Source organism: Aquarana catesbeiana, linkage group LG08 (genome assembly GCF_042186555.1).
Source record: "Aquarana catesbeiana isolate 2022-GZ linkage group LG08, ASM4218655v1, whole genome shotgun sequence".
NCBI classification, from domain to species: domain Eukaryota; kingdom Metazoa; phylum Chordata; class Amphibia; order Anura; family Ranidae; genus Aquarana; species Aquarana catesbeiana.
In genome coordinates, this window is record NC_133331.1 from 303,109,527 (window position 1) to 303,125,703 (window position 16,177).

Below are 16,177 nucleotides of genomic sequence, written 5' to 3' on the forward strand. Positions count from 1 at the left end.
CTGGAGCTGGTTTTCTTCAAGGATGTCTCTGTACATTGCTGCATTCATCTTTCTCTTGATCCTGACTAGTCTCCCAGCCATCACCGTGCTTCACTGTAGGGATGGTATTGGCCAGGCAATGAGTGGTGCCTGATTTCCTCCAGACATGATGCTTGCCATTTAGGCCAAAGAGTTCAATCTTTGTTTCATCAGACCATTTCGTTTCTCGTGGTCAGACTCCTTCAAGTGCCTTTTGGCAAACACCACGCGGGCTGTCATGGGCCATTTACTGAGGAGTGGTTTCCGTCTGGTGACTCTACCATACAGGCCTGATTGGTGGAGTGCTGCAGAGATGGTTGTTCTTCTGGAAGGTTCTCCTCTCTCCACAGAGAAACGCTGGAGCTCTGTCAGAGTGACCATTGGGTTCTTGGTCACCTCCCTGACTAAGGCCCTTCTCCCCCATTTGCTCAGTTTGGTGGCCCACTCTAGGAAGAGTCCTGGTGATTCCAAATTTTTTCCATTTACAGATGATGGAGGCCACTGTGCTCATTGGGACCTTCACTGCTGCAGAAATTTTTCTGTACCCTTCCCCACATCTGAGGGATATACAGAATCACAATTGCATTTCCACTCTCTCTCTCTGTGCAGCGTTATCCATAACTTTTTATAGTTTAGTTGCATCCCAGTAAGTAGCATCAAAAGTCCAGCCCTTGGAACCGGTGCTGGGACAAGGTCTTCCAGTACCCAGGGCAAAGATGTCAAACTGCACCCACTCCTCATTCATCATGTGCAAGTTTAGGGGATCCTACACCGATCAGTCACACTCTTGTCTAAATCACTGTTGCTATCACTACTCCTATCAGCCTTGTAACAGAAGGAAGGCGCCCCCATCTCTACAGTAAACCATTGCGCCCAGGACAGCCACACCCCCTGCCCACTCCTTGTCCTGGCCCTGCTTGGAACCCATCCAGGGGTACCGCTAAGGGGAAACTCCACCACAAAGTTCAGTTCAGCTCTTTACAGTTTCCTCACTGATCACCTCCCATACAGGAACAGACCACGAGGTCCGATCCGGTTCAGAATCAGGAAGCGACACCTGCAGGGGAAGGAACATCAAAGCACCAAGTGTTAACCCTTTAGTAGGCAAACAAATATTTAACCTTTTAGAACCTGCCTATAGGATGTTGTGAAGATCTGATAATTATCTAACATTTTTGTTACACTACAATCCTTATACTTAGAAGTAAAATGAGACTTTGACCTGTTTTTTCCACAATGTCTGTTACCTACCTGTGTCAAAAGGTAGAGAAATGTCCTCCTGTTCACTTTTCATAGTCATCCCAATCTCCTCTGTGAATGGCTGATCACCCCCCACATACGCCTCTACTTCTTCTTCTTCTTTAACCTCAGCTTTTATATTAATCCATTCTTCACCCTACACCAAAAATAATAGAAAACATCAATTAAAGTCAACTCAAGGCAGACATAAAGGACACAAATGACATGTCGTTCAGTATGTACCCTCCGTTGGAAGAACACAAGGATGAAGAGGACCCGCAATGTGTCTGGGCTTAAGACCCACAGAGGAAAGGAATGTATATTAAAAAATAAAAATGGGGTGAAAAATGTAGGGCGCTCAAAGTAGCTAGAAATGGGGATGGGGGGTGTAGGTAACAAAGGCTGCACTTCAGATGTCGAAGTAAAACAAGAGACTACACAGAAGAACGTCATCTCATGGCTTAGAATATATATTTAGGTCTAGATACCCAGCCCCACCTACCTGATGATGGTGAGGGATGGTGTGATCTTCCTGTGTGGAATCCTTGGAATAAAAAGGATCGCCCTCTACCATAGATATCTGATCCCCGGACTTCTCTTCTTTTTCTACTTTAACCTCAACTTTGATGTCTTTCAGTTGTTCACCCTAAACCCAAATATGATAAAAGAAAGAGATGAAATAAAAGAATGTTATTTCGAAATGTAGAATTCTACAACGTATTTGAGTTCTAGTTGCTCAGCCCCACCTACCTGATGATGGTGAGGGATGGTGTGATCTTCCTGTGTGGAATCCCGGGAATACAGAGGATGGGGACTTCTTTCTGGTGGGTTCCCATTACTGGATCCATCTGTAGGAAACACACACACTGACTGAATACATTGTTTCTATGTGTTTATCAGATGATGGGGGATCTAGGTGGACCCTCCGTACTGCTCTCTCCTTTACAATAAAGTCTCCTCTTACCCAGTGATGTGAGGGGCGGCTGATTCTCCATCATGATGTCCTTGTAGAGATCCTTATGTCCTAAATAAATGAATATTATTACTTCCTCTGCTGCCAGTTCCAATAATGTTTTCTTTTTACTTCCTCACAACTCACCCCTTACCCAGGACGTCCTGTTTAGACCTCTACATCACTTCCTGTTCCTTACCTACATCACTTCCTGTTCCTTACTTACATCATTTCCTGTCCCATCACTTCCTGTGCATCTAGCACTTCCTGTCTGCACCTGAGGTCACTTCCTCTCCAGCTGTGTTTTCACTTCCTATGTCTGTACAATCACACTCTTCTTGTCTTCATGTTCCACTCCATATAATAGGAAAAGATCTCCATCTCTTTTTTTTTTTCAACAATAATTTTTATTTATTTTATCAAACAAATATAAATCAATTGAAGTTGCTGCATATACAACATTTGTAATACAAAAACTGTGAAGGCATAAAATATAGTACTGATATAAACCTTGATGGCCTAGTCCAGCCTACCCCAGTTGGGTTCAAGCTGTAGGACTGGAAGGTCACCACTTTAACTATGCTTCTTACAGTATAAACTATGAGTATGGAAATAACGTTGGGAAGGGAAATTAAAAATAACAAATAACCAAAAAGTAATGAATATCAGAGATATTGCTCTACACTGACTAACTGCTTAGGTAAATGGTCACTATATTTTAGCCTGAAGGGTAAATTAAAATTTTACATTCTTTTAGGTAATTGGACTTTTAGGTAATTTGACCCCAGATGACGGCTCCTTAGCTGAAACATGTCGGGTGGACCCCTCACGATTGCCGCTATATGATATTTGAGCTTTTTTCAATCTTCAAAAATGTGAGTGTTTTTTAAATTATTTTAATAAATTAGTGTTTTAAAAACGTTATTACGCTATGTGAGTTTTCTTTGCTGCTCACATGGCATATGAATTATACGTTTGGCTTGTGCTGGATTGTTCTTGGGTGAGGAAGCCGTGCTGTTACCCCTTTCTCCACCATACGCTGATGACATCTGACAAGACGCACTCCTCAGAATCGTTGGTCATTAAGCCTTTCTGACTTGTTTGGCGTATGCCATTTCAGGTCATTTAGTTCCGGTAAGCCTCCTCAACTCCTGGTGATGGTCCTGGCACTGATGTAAAATCTTTGCACACTTGTGGTTTTCCTACTGTCTACCCACTTGCCAGATTTGGTAAAACCATCCATCTGTGAACTTGGGAGGTTTTTTTCCATCATTAGCTATTTATTGCCCCCATAGACCTTTGGTGACGTTTTCTTCACAATTTTTTCACATATTTTTATATACTCAATTTGTACTGTTATGCTTTATGATTTTTTATTTTTATTTTGAGGTGTTTGGTTCATGAAACCGTCACGGGTTTCTCATTACTAGTCACTGGTATATCTGATAACAAAGTACATTCATTTTTTTGTGATTAACACAATTATTTGGTATTATCCATATTTTGGTCATATATGTTTTGTTAATATTCACTTTATATATGCACTTATGTACTGCGATGTACACGTCTGTGGATGTGGAATATAGCGCTACACTTTTATTTTTTTTATGTTAATTTTTGCCTTGAGTCTATAGGTGTGTTAGCTGCTATTCCACCTTTCTTTGACTTAAGCGCAGCGCTGTACTTATTCTTTACTTTCACTCCATATAATAGGAAAAGATCTCCATCTCTTTTTTTTCAGCAATAATTTTTATTTATTTTATCAAACAAATATAAATCAATTGAAGTTGCTGCATATACAACATTTGTAATACAAAAACTGAGAAGGCATAAAGTATAGTACTGATATAAACCTTGATGGCCTAGTCCAGCCTACACCGGTTGGGTTCAAGCTGTAGGACTGGAAGGTCACCACTTTAACTATGCTTCTTACAGTATAAACTATGAGTATGGAAATAACGTTGGGAAGGGAAATTAAAAATAACGAATAACCAAAAAGTAATGAATATCAGAGATATTGCTCTACACTGACTAATTGCTTAGGTAAATGGTCACAATATTTCAGCCTGAAGGGTAAATTTAAATTTTACATTCTTTTAGGTAATTGGAGGCTCTAGGATGGGATATCCAAATTTTCCATTTTTTATTGAAAGTGGTTATGGAGTGGTTTTTATAAGCTAGCATTAATTCAAATTGTGCCTGGGTATTCAATCTAGTTATGACAGTAGATAGATTGGGTGCTTCCATAGATTTCCAGAGATAAGCTATTGTAAGTCTTGAGGCTATTAAAATGTGGACCACAACTGTTCTATGTATAGTGGGGTATTTCTCAAGGAAGTGTAATGAGCAAACTGGAAATCTTATACACACCCTCTGGAGTTGCAAAACCCTGAAAAGCTTTTGGAACTCAGTCTCATCATTCCTAGCAGATATTACAGGAAACCTTTCCACGCTTACTCCCGCCTCGGCCCTACATTGTTTCTATGTGTTTATCAGATGATGGGGGATCTAGGTGGACCCTCCGTACTGCTCTCTCCTTTATAATAAAGTATCCTCTTACACGGTGATGTGAGGGTCGGCTGATTCTCCATCATCACGTCCTTGTAGGTATCCTTGTGTCCTTCTAAATAAATTAATATTATTACTTCCTAGCTCCTCTATCACAGACTCCCCTGAGCAGACTTCAAAGCGACTTGTAAGCCTTGAGAGTTATATACCTCCACTGGAGATCAGCGGGAACACAAGGATCATGTCAGCCAAGTGGAAAACGAGAGAGGGACCCCGCAAATTAAGTGCTTTCTTTGTGCAGGCTCAGAACAAGAGGGAGACAAGCACTTTACCTCACAGTGCCACACCAACACTGATTCCCAGGATGATATTTTGAGCCCAGTGAAATAAAGAAGAAGGATCTCTTCTAATGAAGGTAAAACCACCAAAGCTCCCTCAGACCACAATTACACTCTAGAAAGCAACCCTTATGACGATAAACTAAATGCCATACCAACAGCAGGGCAACCCATACCAGACACAAATATCAAAGATATAATAATGTCTCTAAGGGGTGCTCTACAGCATGAAATAATAAACTTTATGCATAAATCTAAGGTAGAGATTGAGGCACTGGGTGAAAGAGTGGACTATATGGAAAATAAGATGTGCGACTTTACCTCAGCACACGACGATCCAGTGGACTCCCACTTTGAACTAGAAGAAGAAGAAGTGAGACAGCTAAAAATAAAAGTCGGAGACATTGAAGACAGAAGTAGGAGAAATAATATAAAGGAATACCAGAAAATGTGAAACTGGCGGATCTGAAATGCGTCATTAAAAAAATGATTGCAGAGCTAATTCCATCAATTCCACAACAAGAGCTGGAAATTGATAGAGCCCACAGATTGCCCAAACCGTATCATATTGCTGAGAAAATACTGAGAGATGTCATAGCCAGAATTAATTTTTTTTGGAGTAAAAGATCAACTCATGCAATATGCACGCCGCCACTCACCTCTCCCTGACCCCTACGCAGGTATAATCCTGTACTCAGACCTATCTCAAGGGACAATCTTAGCTCACTAAAACCTAAACTCGATTACGAAGATCCTGCATAAACAGTGTGATTTATAAATGGGGATTTCCCACAAAACTACTTGTGGACTACAAAGGTACCTCTTACCCAATCAACAGCCTGGACCAAGGCCTGAAAATTTTATATGCCTTTTCAATGTTTATTATTATAATGTTATGTATCATTTGCAACAACTTTACTTGTCATGTTCTTATTTGATAAAATAAAAACCTTTTATGGTGAAAAAAAAAAAAACTCAACACACAGCCATTAATGTCTAAACCCCTGGCAAAAAAAGTGAGTACACCCCTAAGTGAAAATGTCCAAATTGGGCCCAATTAGCCATTTTCCCTCCCCGGTGCCATGTGACTCGTTAGTGTTACAAGGTCTCAGGTGTGAATGGGGAGCAGGTGTGTTAAATTTGGTGTTATCACTCTCACTCTCTCATATTGGTCACTGGAAGTTCAACATGGCACCTCATGGCAAAGAACTCTCTGAGTATCTGAAAAAAATAATTGTTGCTCTACATAAGGATGGCCTAGGCTACAAGAAGATTCTCAAGACCCTGAAACTGAGCTGAGGCACGGTGGCCAAAACAATACAGCGGTTTAACAGGACAGGTTCCAATCAGAACAGGCCTTGTCATGGTCGACCAAAGGAGTTGAGTGCACGTGCTCAGCGTCATATCCAGAGGTTGTCTTTGAGAAATAGATATATGAGTGCTGCCAGCATTGCTGCAGAGGTTGAAGGGGTGGGGGGTCAGCCTGTCAGTGCTTACACCATAAAATTGGACTGCATGGCCGTCGTCCCAGAAGGAAGCCTCTTCTAATGATGATGCACAAGAAAGCCCGCAAACAGTTTGCTTAAGACAATCAGACTAAGGACATGGATTACTGGAACCTTGTCCTGTGGTCTGATGAGACCAAGATAAGCTTATTTGGTTCAGATGGGTCAAGCGTGTGCGGCGGCAACCAGGTGAGGAGTACAAAGACAAGTGTGTCTTGCCTACAGTCAAGCATGGTGGTGGGAGTGTCATGGTCTGGGGCTGCATGAGTGCTGCCAACACTGGGGAGCTACAGTTCATTTAGGGAACCATGAATGCCAACATGTACTGTGACATACTGAAGCAGAGCATGATCCCCCCTCAGAGACTGGGCCGCAAGGCACTATTCCAACATAACGACCCCAAACACACCTCCAAGACGACCACTGCCTTGCTAAAGAATCTGAGGGTAAAGGTGATGCATTGGCCAAGCATGTCTCCAGACCTAAATGCTATTGAGCATCTGTGGGGCAGCCTCAAACGGAAGGTGGAGGAGCGTAAGGTGTCTATCATCCACCAGCTCCATGATGTCATCATGGAGGAGTGGAAGAGAACTCCAGTGGCAACCTGTGAAACTCTGGTGAACTCCATGCCCAAGAGGGTTAAGACAGTGCTGGAAAATAATAATGGCCACACAAAATATTGACAATTTGGGCCCAATTTGGACATTTTCACTTAGGGGTGTACTCACTTTTGTTGCCAGTGGTTTAGACATTAATGGCTGTGTGTTGAGTTATTTTGAGGGGACAGCTAATTTACACTGTTATAGAAGCTGTACACTCACTACTTTACATTGTAGCAAAGTGTCATTTCTTCAGTGTTGTCACATGAAAAGATAGAATAAAATAGTTACAAAAATGTGAGGGGTGTACTTACTTTTGGGAGATACTGTGTGTATATATATATATATATTATATATATATATATATTGTTGTGGAAATTTTATTAAGATGTATTTAATATGTATTGTCACAATGTCTCCCAGTGTTAGTTCTCCTGCAGTGGACTGAGGCAGACTGATGCTGGTTGAGACTAGGGATGGGCCGAACACCCCCCTGTTCGGTTTGCAGCAGAACATACGAACAGGCAAAAAATTTGTTCGAACACGCAAACACCGTTAAAGTCTATACATGAACGGGAAAAATCAAAAGTGCTCATTTTAAGTGTTAATATGCAAGCTATTGTCATAAAAAGTGTTTGGGGACCTGGGTCCTGCCAGGGGACGTGTATTAATGCAAAAAAAAGTTTTAAAAATGGCCGTTTTTTCGGGAGCAGTGATTTTAATAATGCTTAAAGTGAAACAATAAAAGTGAAATATTCCTTTAAATTTCGTACCTGGGCGGTGTCTATAGTATGCCTGTAAAGTGGTGCATGTTTCCCATGTTTAGAAAAGTCCGAGAGCAAAATGACATTACTAAAGGAAAAAAAGTCATTTAAAAGTGCTAGCGCTAGTGCCGGCTATAATGAATTGTCGGGACTCTGCAATACACATAGAAGTCATTGAAAAAAATGGCCTGGGATTCCCCCACAGTGCATTACCAGGCCCTTTGGGTCTGGTATGAATATTAAGGGGAACCCCCAAACCAAAATGTAAAAAAAAAAAATGCGTGGGGGTCCCCCCAAATTCCATAGCAGCCCTTCAGGTCTGGTATGGATATTAAGGGGAACCTTGCGCCAAAATGTAAAAAAAGGTCTTCAGGTCTTGTCAGAAAAGTCTTGCCGAGGACAGTGGTTCCATGCGCGCGCCTGTGTGCACCTGTGCATGTCCGCGTGCACGTGTCCACGCGGCCATTGGTGCCAGAAGCGCTACTCAAACCCTGTCATGACAGGGGAATCTTGCTGTCAGATCTACAGCGTTCCTTGTGAGTTTCCTGTGACTACCTGCTTGCCTTGTGACTATTCTTGCCTTCCACCTGCACCTGACCCTGGCCTGTCCAAGACCTCGCTCCTGCCTGATCCTTTAGCTTATCCGTACCAGTTTGTTGCCGACCCGGCTTGCCTAGTTACCTTCCTTCAAGCCTTCTGCATCTGTTCCAGTTCTACTCTCCAGTGTATGACCCGGCCTGTCTGACCCGCCTGTGTCTCAATCCTATCCACCTGAATCCTGTGAGTGCCTGCTCTCCTGCTTCAGCTTCCAATCTGCTGCATTCCACCTGCTGTTCCTGCTGTCCCAGCTTCGTCCAGAGCATCAGTTTTGCATACCAGCTGTTAATCCTGTCAGGCACTCGTGCTGTCCTGCACTCCTGTGCCTCCTATCAGCTCTATCAGGGGCCGCAAGTCAGGATCGTAAGGGAGGCCTCCCTCTGCATATCGGGCTCAATAACCAGGTACATGACAGTATCTGGCAGCCATGTCTGAGCTCGAGCGGGGAGCCTCACCCATGGACGAACTGTGCTTACACCTTGTTGGCCTGACTCAGGCTGTAAAGACTCTCCAGGAAAGCTATAATAGTCTAGAAGAGCATGTACAGGCGCTCTCACCTCTGGCTGCTCCTCAAGGGACTTTTTAAGCCTCAGCCAGCTCCTCTTCCTTACCTACAGTGGTGATGTTACCCGGAGCCTCGTGTATCCACACCTGAGAGATTCTCTGGAGACTGTCGCAAGTTCAGGGCCTTCCGTAACTCCTGTGAGCTTTTATTCGCTCTTCAGCCTCGCACCTTCTCTTTAGAGACCACCAAAGTAGGCTACATGATTTCTCTGCTGCAGGATGAACCCCAATCCTGGGCACATTGTCTCCTAGAACAGAAGGACGTGATCCTGACTAACCTGACCACATTCCTGGATGCCATGGCACAGCTGTACGAGGATCAGTGGTGTATTTAGGTTTTGTGCTGCCCTAGGCCTGACTAAGCGCGCATACCCCCTAATTTAACTATGACCCACCCCTTCCTGTCAAGGCCACACCCCTTCCTTTTTAAGATCTGCCCTGTCATCTTCATGGGAGGACAGAGGGATGCCGCGGGAGGAGGACCGTGAGGGATGCGGCATCTTTTCATTTGGTGGGTAAGGGGATATGTGCTGGGTGCTTTGGGAGGCTCTTGCACTGAAGTCGTGTCCCTCCTCTGTGGTTCCTCCTCCTCCTGGCTGTGTACACTAAAACATTGGTGCCGAGAAGGAGAAGGGAGGAGGAGTGTGTGGCTGACAGTGGGGAGAGAGGTGTCGGCTGCCACGGAAAGCCCATCGCCGCTTGTGGGACTCTGGGCGGCAAATGTCCTGGGTGCCCACGCTGGCGCATTCCTGTCTGGCCAGTTACCGAAACTCAGTGCCGGAACTTGTGGGCTCCGGGACAGTGGCGTCACTAGGGTTGGCCTAGAGGATATCAGGTTAGGCACTTGCTAATGGCTCAGTCCCTGGGAACAGTAATGGATAATGGCCAACAGGCTATCTTACCAGACCCGGTGAAACCGCAACAGTGATCCTTCTGGCTGGACGTTCGCTCACTCTGGGTTTCCCAGGCCAACTCTAGTTAGTAGTGTAGCATGTCTCTACCCTGGCAGTGGCTTCATCTTTCTCCTCCTCTGGTGGTGCGGGTACAGCATGGCTCTCTTTGGTGGTGCGGGTACAGCGTAGCTCTCTGGTGGTGCGGGTACAGCGTGGCTCTGGTGGTGCGTGTACAGCATGGCTCTCTGGTGGTGTGTGTACAGCGTGGCTCTCTGGTGGTGCGGGTACAGTGTGGCTGTGGTGGTGCGGGTACAGCGTGGCTCTGGTGGTGCGGGTACAGCGTTGCTCTCTGGTGGTGTGGGTACTGCGTGGCTCTGGTGGTGCGGGTACAGCATGGCTCTGGTGGTGCGGGTACAGCATGGCTCTGGTGGTGCAGGTACAGGGGTACAGTGTGGCTCCCTATCTGGCTTCCCCCAGCACAGTATTCTTTTTCTCCTCCTGTAACACCCCCCAGCAGAGTGCATGCATGCTGGGGGCTGTAGCATGATGTCTGTGGCCACACAGGGGCCGCCACTCTTCAGGGACTACTTTTCCCATGATGCCCCCAGAGTCTTCTGATTGGCCCTCTGCTGTGGCCAATCATGGGGAGGGAAACAGCGGTCAGGAAGCTGTGCGGCGGCACGGCAAAACCAATTAGAGCCGCTCTCTCTCTCTTCTCCCTTCGACTCACAGAAAGGGGAGGGGGGGCGAGCGGGGGAGATACACAGACAGCCCGCATCTCTCCTCTCCCTGTCACAGTGCTGCTGCTCCATTTACCAGAGAACTCGGCAGCAGCACAGAACTCCCCCGCTCGCCCCCCTCCCCTTTCTGTCAGTCGAAGGGAGAAGAGAGAGAGAGCGGCTCTAATTGGTTTTGCCGTGCCGCCGCACAGCTTCCTGCCCGCTGTTTCCCTCCCCATGATTGGCCACAGCAGAGGACCAATCAGAGAGAGAGAGAGAATCACGGCTTTACGGGGCAGCTTGACGGCTCCTGCTTACACTGCTTTCTGGCCCCATCTACAGCCGTGACGCCACTACACTCCTAAGCTTTACTCTGCTGATGTGCCCTGCTGTGCGGGAGGAGAGCGGGTGCCGTTTTGGTGGGGGGGGCTTTTTTGCCGCCCCCCGCAAAGTGCCGCCCTAGGCCTGGGCCTTGTTGGCCTAGGCCAAAACACAGCACTGACGAGGATCCACAATTATCGGCAACTGTGGAAGCAGCACTCCACTCCCTACAGCAGGGCCGCAGAGCTGTAGAGGACTACGTTGCCGAATTCAGGCATTGGGCCGTTGACACCAACTGGAACGATGCGGCCCTCCGCTATCAGTTTCGTATGGGACTGTCAGATCCTCTTAAGGATGAACTGGCTAGGGTAGGGGTACCACAGACCCTGGACGGCCCCATCACCTTGTCCATACAAATTGACTGACATCCGAAAACACAGGTCTAAAAGAACCATGGGACAATCCCGACCTACCTGGATGCTACCGAGGGTTTCTAGCCCCTCTTACCCTGCTCCTCCAGGACAGTCTGCCCCAACTCCAGACACTTCTGAACACATGCAACTGGGCATGCTCCGCCCTTCTCTCACTGGAGAAGAACGTCAATGCAGACGCATGAATAATCTATGCATGTACTGTGGGGAACCAGGATACTTTGTAAGAACCTGCCTGGCTAAGTCCAGTAAGTGCCTCTTAAGTTCCACTAATCAAGTCTCTGCTGTGATCAATGCCTCCTCTCACCTCTTTGTTCCTGTTTTGTTGCAGCTGTCTGGAAAGAACCTTCAAGTAACCGCTATTATTGATTCAGGGGCATGCAGTTGCTTCATGGACTCCTCCTTCGCAGCCAGACATTCCATTCCTCTGCTACCCAAGACTCAAGGACTTCCTGTGTACCTTGCTGATGGGTCAGCCATCAAATCAGGACCTGTCACACAGGAAACAGCCCCACTGTTGGCCACAGTTGCCAGTTGCCATCAGGAGCTTTTACGCCTTGACATTATCACCTCACCTTTGTTTCCCATCATCTTTGGCATGCCCTGGCTGCGGGCTCACAACCCCCACATTAATTGGACTACCAGAGAAGTTACTTTTTCATCTCCTTATTGCCATCAATACTGTCTTCCGGAAGTTCCCAATAACTCCTCCTCCTTACTATGCCTGGACTCTGAAATCCGCCAGTTAGTCCCTGAGGAGTTTCACGACTTTCTGGATGTATTTAGTAAGAAGGGCGCAGAGACATTACCACCACACCGAGTGTACGACTGCCCTATTGAGCTCCTCCCTGGGGCCGAGATTCCCTTTGGAAGAATCTTCCCTCTCACTGAACAAGTGGGAGGGAAGACTAGTTACTCTCAAGGAATGCATTGACGATAACTTGAGAAAGGGATTTATCCGCCTATCCACCTCTCCAGCATCTTCTTCGTAGAAAAGAAGGACCATACTCTTCGACCCTGCATAGATTACCGCCAGCTCAACAAAATCACCATCAAAAATCGCTATCCTCTCCCCCTAGTGCCTGAACTCTTCCAGAGGTTGGGGGCTGCAACCATCTTCACTAAACTTGACCTTCGAGGAGCCTATAACCTGGTCTGCATTAGAGAGGGTGACGAGTGGAAAACTGCATTTCGCACTCAATTTGGACACTTTGAGTATCTGGTGATGCTGTTTGGGTTGTGCAATGCTCCGGCCACTTTTCAGCACTTTGTTAATGATATTTTCCGGGACTATTTAAACCTGTTCGTTATTATTTATCTGGATGACATTCTGATTTTCTCCTCCTCCATTGACAGTCACTATAAGCACGTCAAGTGCATTCTGAGTCGCCTTCGTCAACACGGTTTATATGCCAAGGCTGAAAAATGTGAATTCAAGAAACAGAGTATACAATTTCTAGGACTAATTATTTCCATCGACAAGAAGGGAATCCAACGGTTCGTTGGATTTGTGAACTTTTACCGTAAATTCATTAAGGGGTTTTCTGCCATTATCTCACCTATCAGTCATCTTACCAAATAAGGAACCCGTTTTCACTGGACCCATGAAGCCCAAGCAGCCTTCAATTCCCTCAAGAGTCTGTTCACCTCTGCCTCAGTGTTGAAACACCCTGATCCTTCTCTGCCATTTGTTTTGGAGGTGGACGCTTCTGAAATCGCTGTCGGTGCCGTCCTCTCACAACGTCAGGGTCCTAAGTCCCTTTTGTTTCCTGTTGCCTTCTTCTCCCGTAAGTTATCTGCTCCGGAAAGGAACTATGACGTCAGGGATCGAGAACTTTTAGCGATTAAAGCTGCGCTAGAGGAGTGGCGCTATCTACTGGAAGGGGCAGCTCATCTGATCCCAGTGTACACAGATCACAAGAATCTAGAGTACCTGAGAACTGCAAAATGTTTAAAACCTCATCAAGCCAGATGGGCACTATTCTTCTCTGGATTTTCCTTCCACGTGACATACCGGCCCGGCTCAAAAAACACAAAACCAGATGCCTTATCCCGTATGTTCAGCGACTCTGGAACAGCTGCCTCCTCAGACACCATCCTACCTATGGAAAATGTTCTTCTAGTACAGGAAGATCTACTTTCCCGGGTCAGACAGGCTTCTGTTAATATTCCTAGCTCGCTGGAAACAAAGTTGCTGGCAAAAGATGGTCTGCTGTGGTGCAATGATAAAATTTTCATACCCGAGAATCTCCGGGTCATCATACTCGAACTTTGTCATGGCCATGCCCTGGCGGGGCACTTTGGCGTTTCCAAGACAGCAGATTTGGTACAGCGCACTTTCTGGTGGCTCCAGGTTGCCAAAGACTGTAAGGACTATGTGGAATCTTGCCCTATCTGTGCCCGGAGAAAGTGCAACCGAACTAAGGCTTGGGGTCTGCTCAAACCCTTACCTGTCCCAGATAGGCCCTGGAAATCTATTTCCATGGATTTCATTGTGGAGCTCCCTCCCGCAGAAGGCCATTCTGCTATATTTGTAGTCATTTACCGGCTATCCAAGGTGGCACACTTCATCCCGTTGAAAGGAACACCATCTGCAGCTGAAACGGCACAAGTTTTCATCAGGGAGATTGTCCAGCTTCACGGAGTTCCTGTAAACATCACCTCTGATAGGGGGTTCACCTCCAGGTTCTGGAAAGCATTGTACAAAACCCTTGGCATCGAATTGTCCTTCTCTGCCTACCATCCACAGACTAATGGGCAGATGGAGAGGACCAACCAGACTCTTGAGCAGTACCTGCAATGTTTTTCTTCATTTTCCCAGGATGACTGGTTGTCCCTATTGCCACTGGCTGAGTTTGCTTACAATAACTCTACTCATTCTTCCATAAAGCAAACTCCCCTCTTCACCAACTACGGATACCACCCATCATTCTTACCCAACTCTCTTCCAGAATGTCCGGTGCCTGCTGCTTTCGAAACTTTAAATCTTTTCAACTCAAATAACAAATTATTACAGGAAACCATGGCCAAGGCGCAGGAACGCAACAAAGAAATCTTTGACAGAAAGAGACAGGGAGAACTAGTTCTGAAACCTGGAGATCGGGTGTGGCTATCCACGGTGAACCGAAGGCTTGCTTGCCCCTCTAAGAAGTTGGGTCCTAGGTTTGCAGGCCCCTTTTCAGTGAAAAGAAGGATCAATGAGGTGGCCTATGAGCTGGAACTGCAGGTACACCCCGTTTTCCACGTCTCTCTACTTAAGCCCGCTGTTGCTAATCCTTTTCGTGGATGAAGTTCTGACCCCCCTGAACCTGTGATTGTTAATGGGGAAAAAGAATATGAGGTGGAGGCAATCATGGACTGTCAGAAGAGGAATAATCAGATCCAATTCTTGGTAAAGTGGAAGGGTTACGGCCCGGAAGAAAATTCCTGGGAACCGGAAAATAACATCCATGCCAAGAGATTAATCTTATCCTTCAAAAGAACTCACCCTGAAAAATTGGCCCGGTTGGGCATCCGGAAGCTGCCCCTTGGAGGAGGGCAATGTCAGGAAAGGCTTGCTGAGGACAGTGGTTCAGTGCACATGCGCCATTGGCGCCAGAAGCGCTACTTAAACCCTGTCATGACAGGGGAATCTTGCTGCCAGATCTACAGCGTTCCCTGTGAGTTTCCTGTGTTCCTGATCCATTCCTGTGACTACCTGCTTGCCTTGTGACTATTCTTGCCTTCTGCCTGCACCTGACCCCGGCCTGTCAAAGACCTCGCTCCTGCCTGATCCTTTGGCTTATCCGTACCAGTTTGTTGCCGACCCGGCTTGCCTAGTGACCTTCCTTCAAGCCTTCTGCACCTGTTCCAGTTCTGCTCTTCAGTGTATGACCCAGCCTGTCTGACCCGCCTGTGTCTTAATCCTTGGGACCATCCACCTAAATCCTGTGAGTGCCTGCTCTCCTGCTTCAGCTTCCAGTCTGCTGAATTCCACCTGCTCTATCAGGGGCCGCGAGTCAGGATCGTAAGGGAGGCCTCCCTCTGCATATCGGGCTCAATAACCAGGTACGTGACAGGTCTGGTATGGATTTTAAGGGGAACCCCGTGCCAATATGAAAAAAAAAAATGGCGTGGGGGTCCCCCTAAAAATCCATACCAGACCCTTATCTGAGCACGCAACCTGGCAGGCCGCAGGAAAAGTGCTCTCTCGCCCCCCCTCCTGAACCGTACCAGGCCAAATGCCCTCAACATGGGGAGGATGTCCCCATGTCGATGGGGACAATGGGCCTCATCCCCACAACTCTTGCCCAGTGGTTGTGGGGGTATGCGGGCTGGGGGCTTATCGGAATTTGGAAGCCCCCTTTAACAAGGGAACCCCACGCCATTTTTTGTTTTATTTGGCACGGGGTTCCCCTAAATATCCATACCAGACCTGAAGGGCCTGGTATGGAATTTGGGGGGACCCCCACGCATTTTTTTTTAACTTTAGTTCGGGGTTCCCCTTAATATTCATACCAGATCCAAAGGGCCTGGGTAATGCACTGTGGGGGAATCCCAGGCTGTTTTTTTCAATGACTTTTATGTGTATTGCAGAGACCCGACAATTCATTATAGCTGGCGCTAGCGCTAGTACTTTTAAATTACTTTTTTTCCTTTAGAAATGTCATTTTGCTGTCAAACTGTTCTAAACATGGGAAACATGCGCCATTTTACAGGCATACTATAGACACCCCCCAAGTACAAAATT

At 46.4% G+C, this 16,177-nt stretch overlaps 1 protein-coding gene across 1 annotated transcript in view; it reads right to left on the reverse strand.

Moving 5' to 3' along the window:
* LOC141105160 (uncharacterized) overlaps window positions 1–16,177 on the reverse strand; it is a 236,290-nt gene that overhangs the window by 83,337 nt on the left and 136,776 nt on the right. The window contains 1 exon segment of the mRNA XM_073595050.1: window positions 1,270–1,414. Coding sequence (XP_073451151.1) covers window positions 1,270–1,414 — 145 coding nt within the window.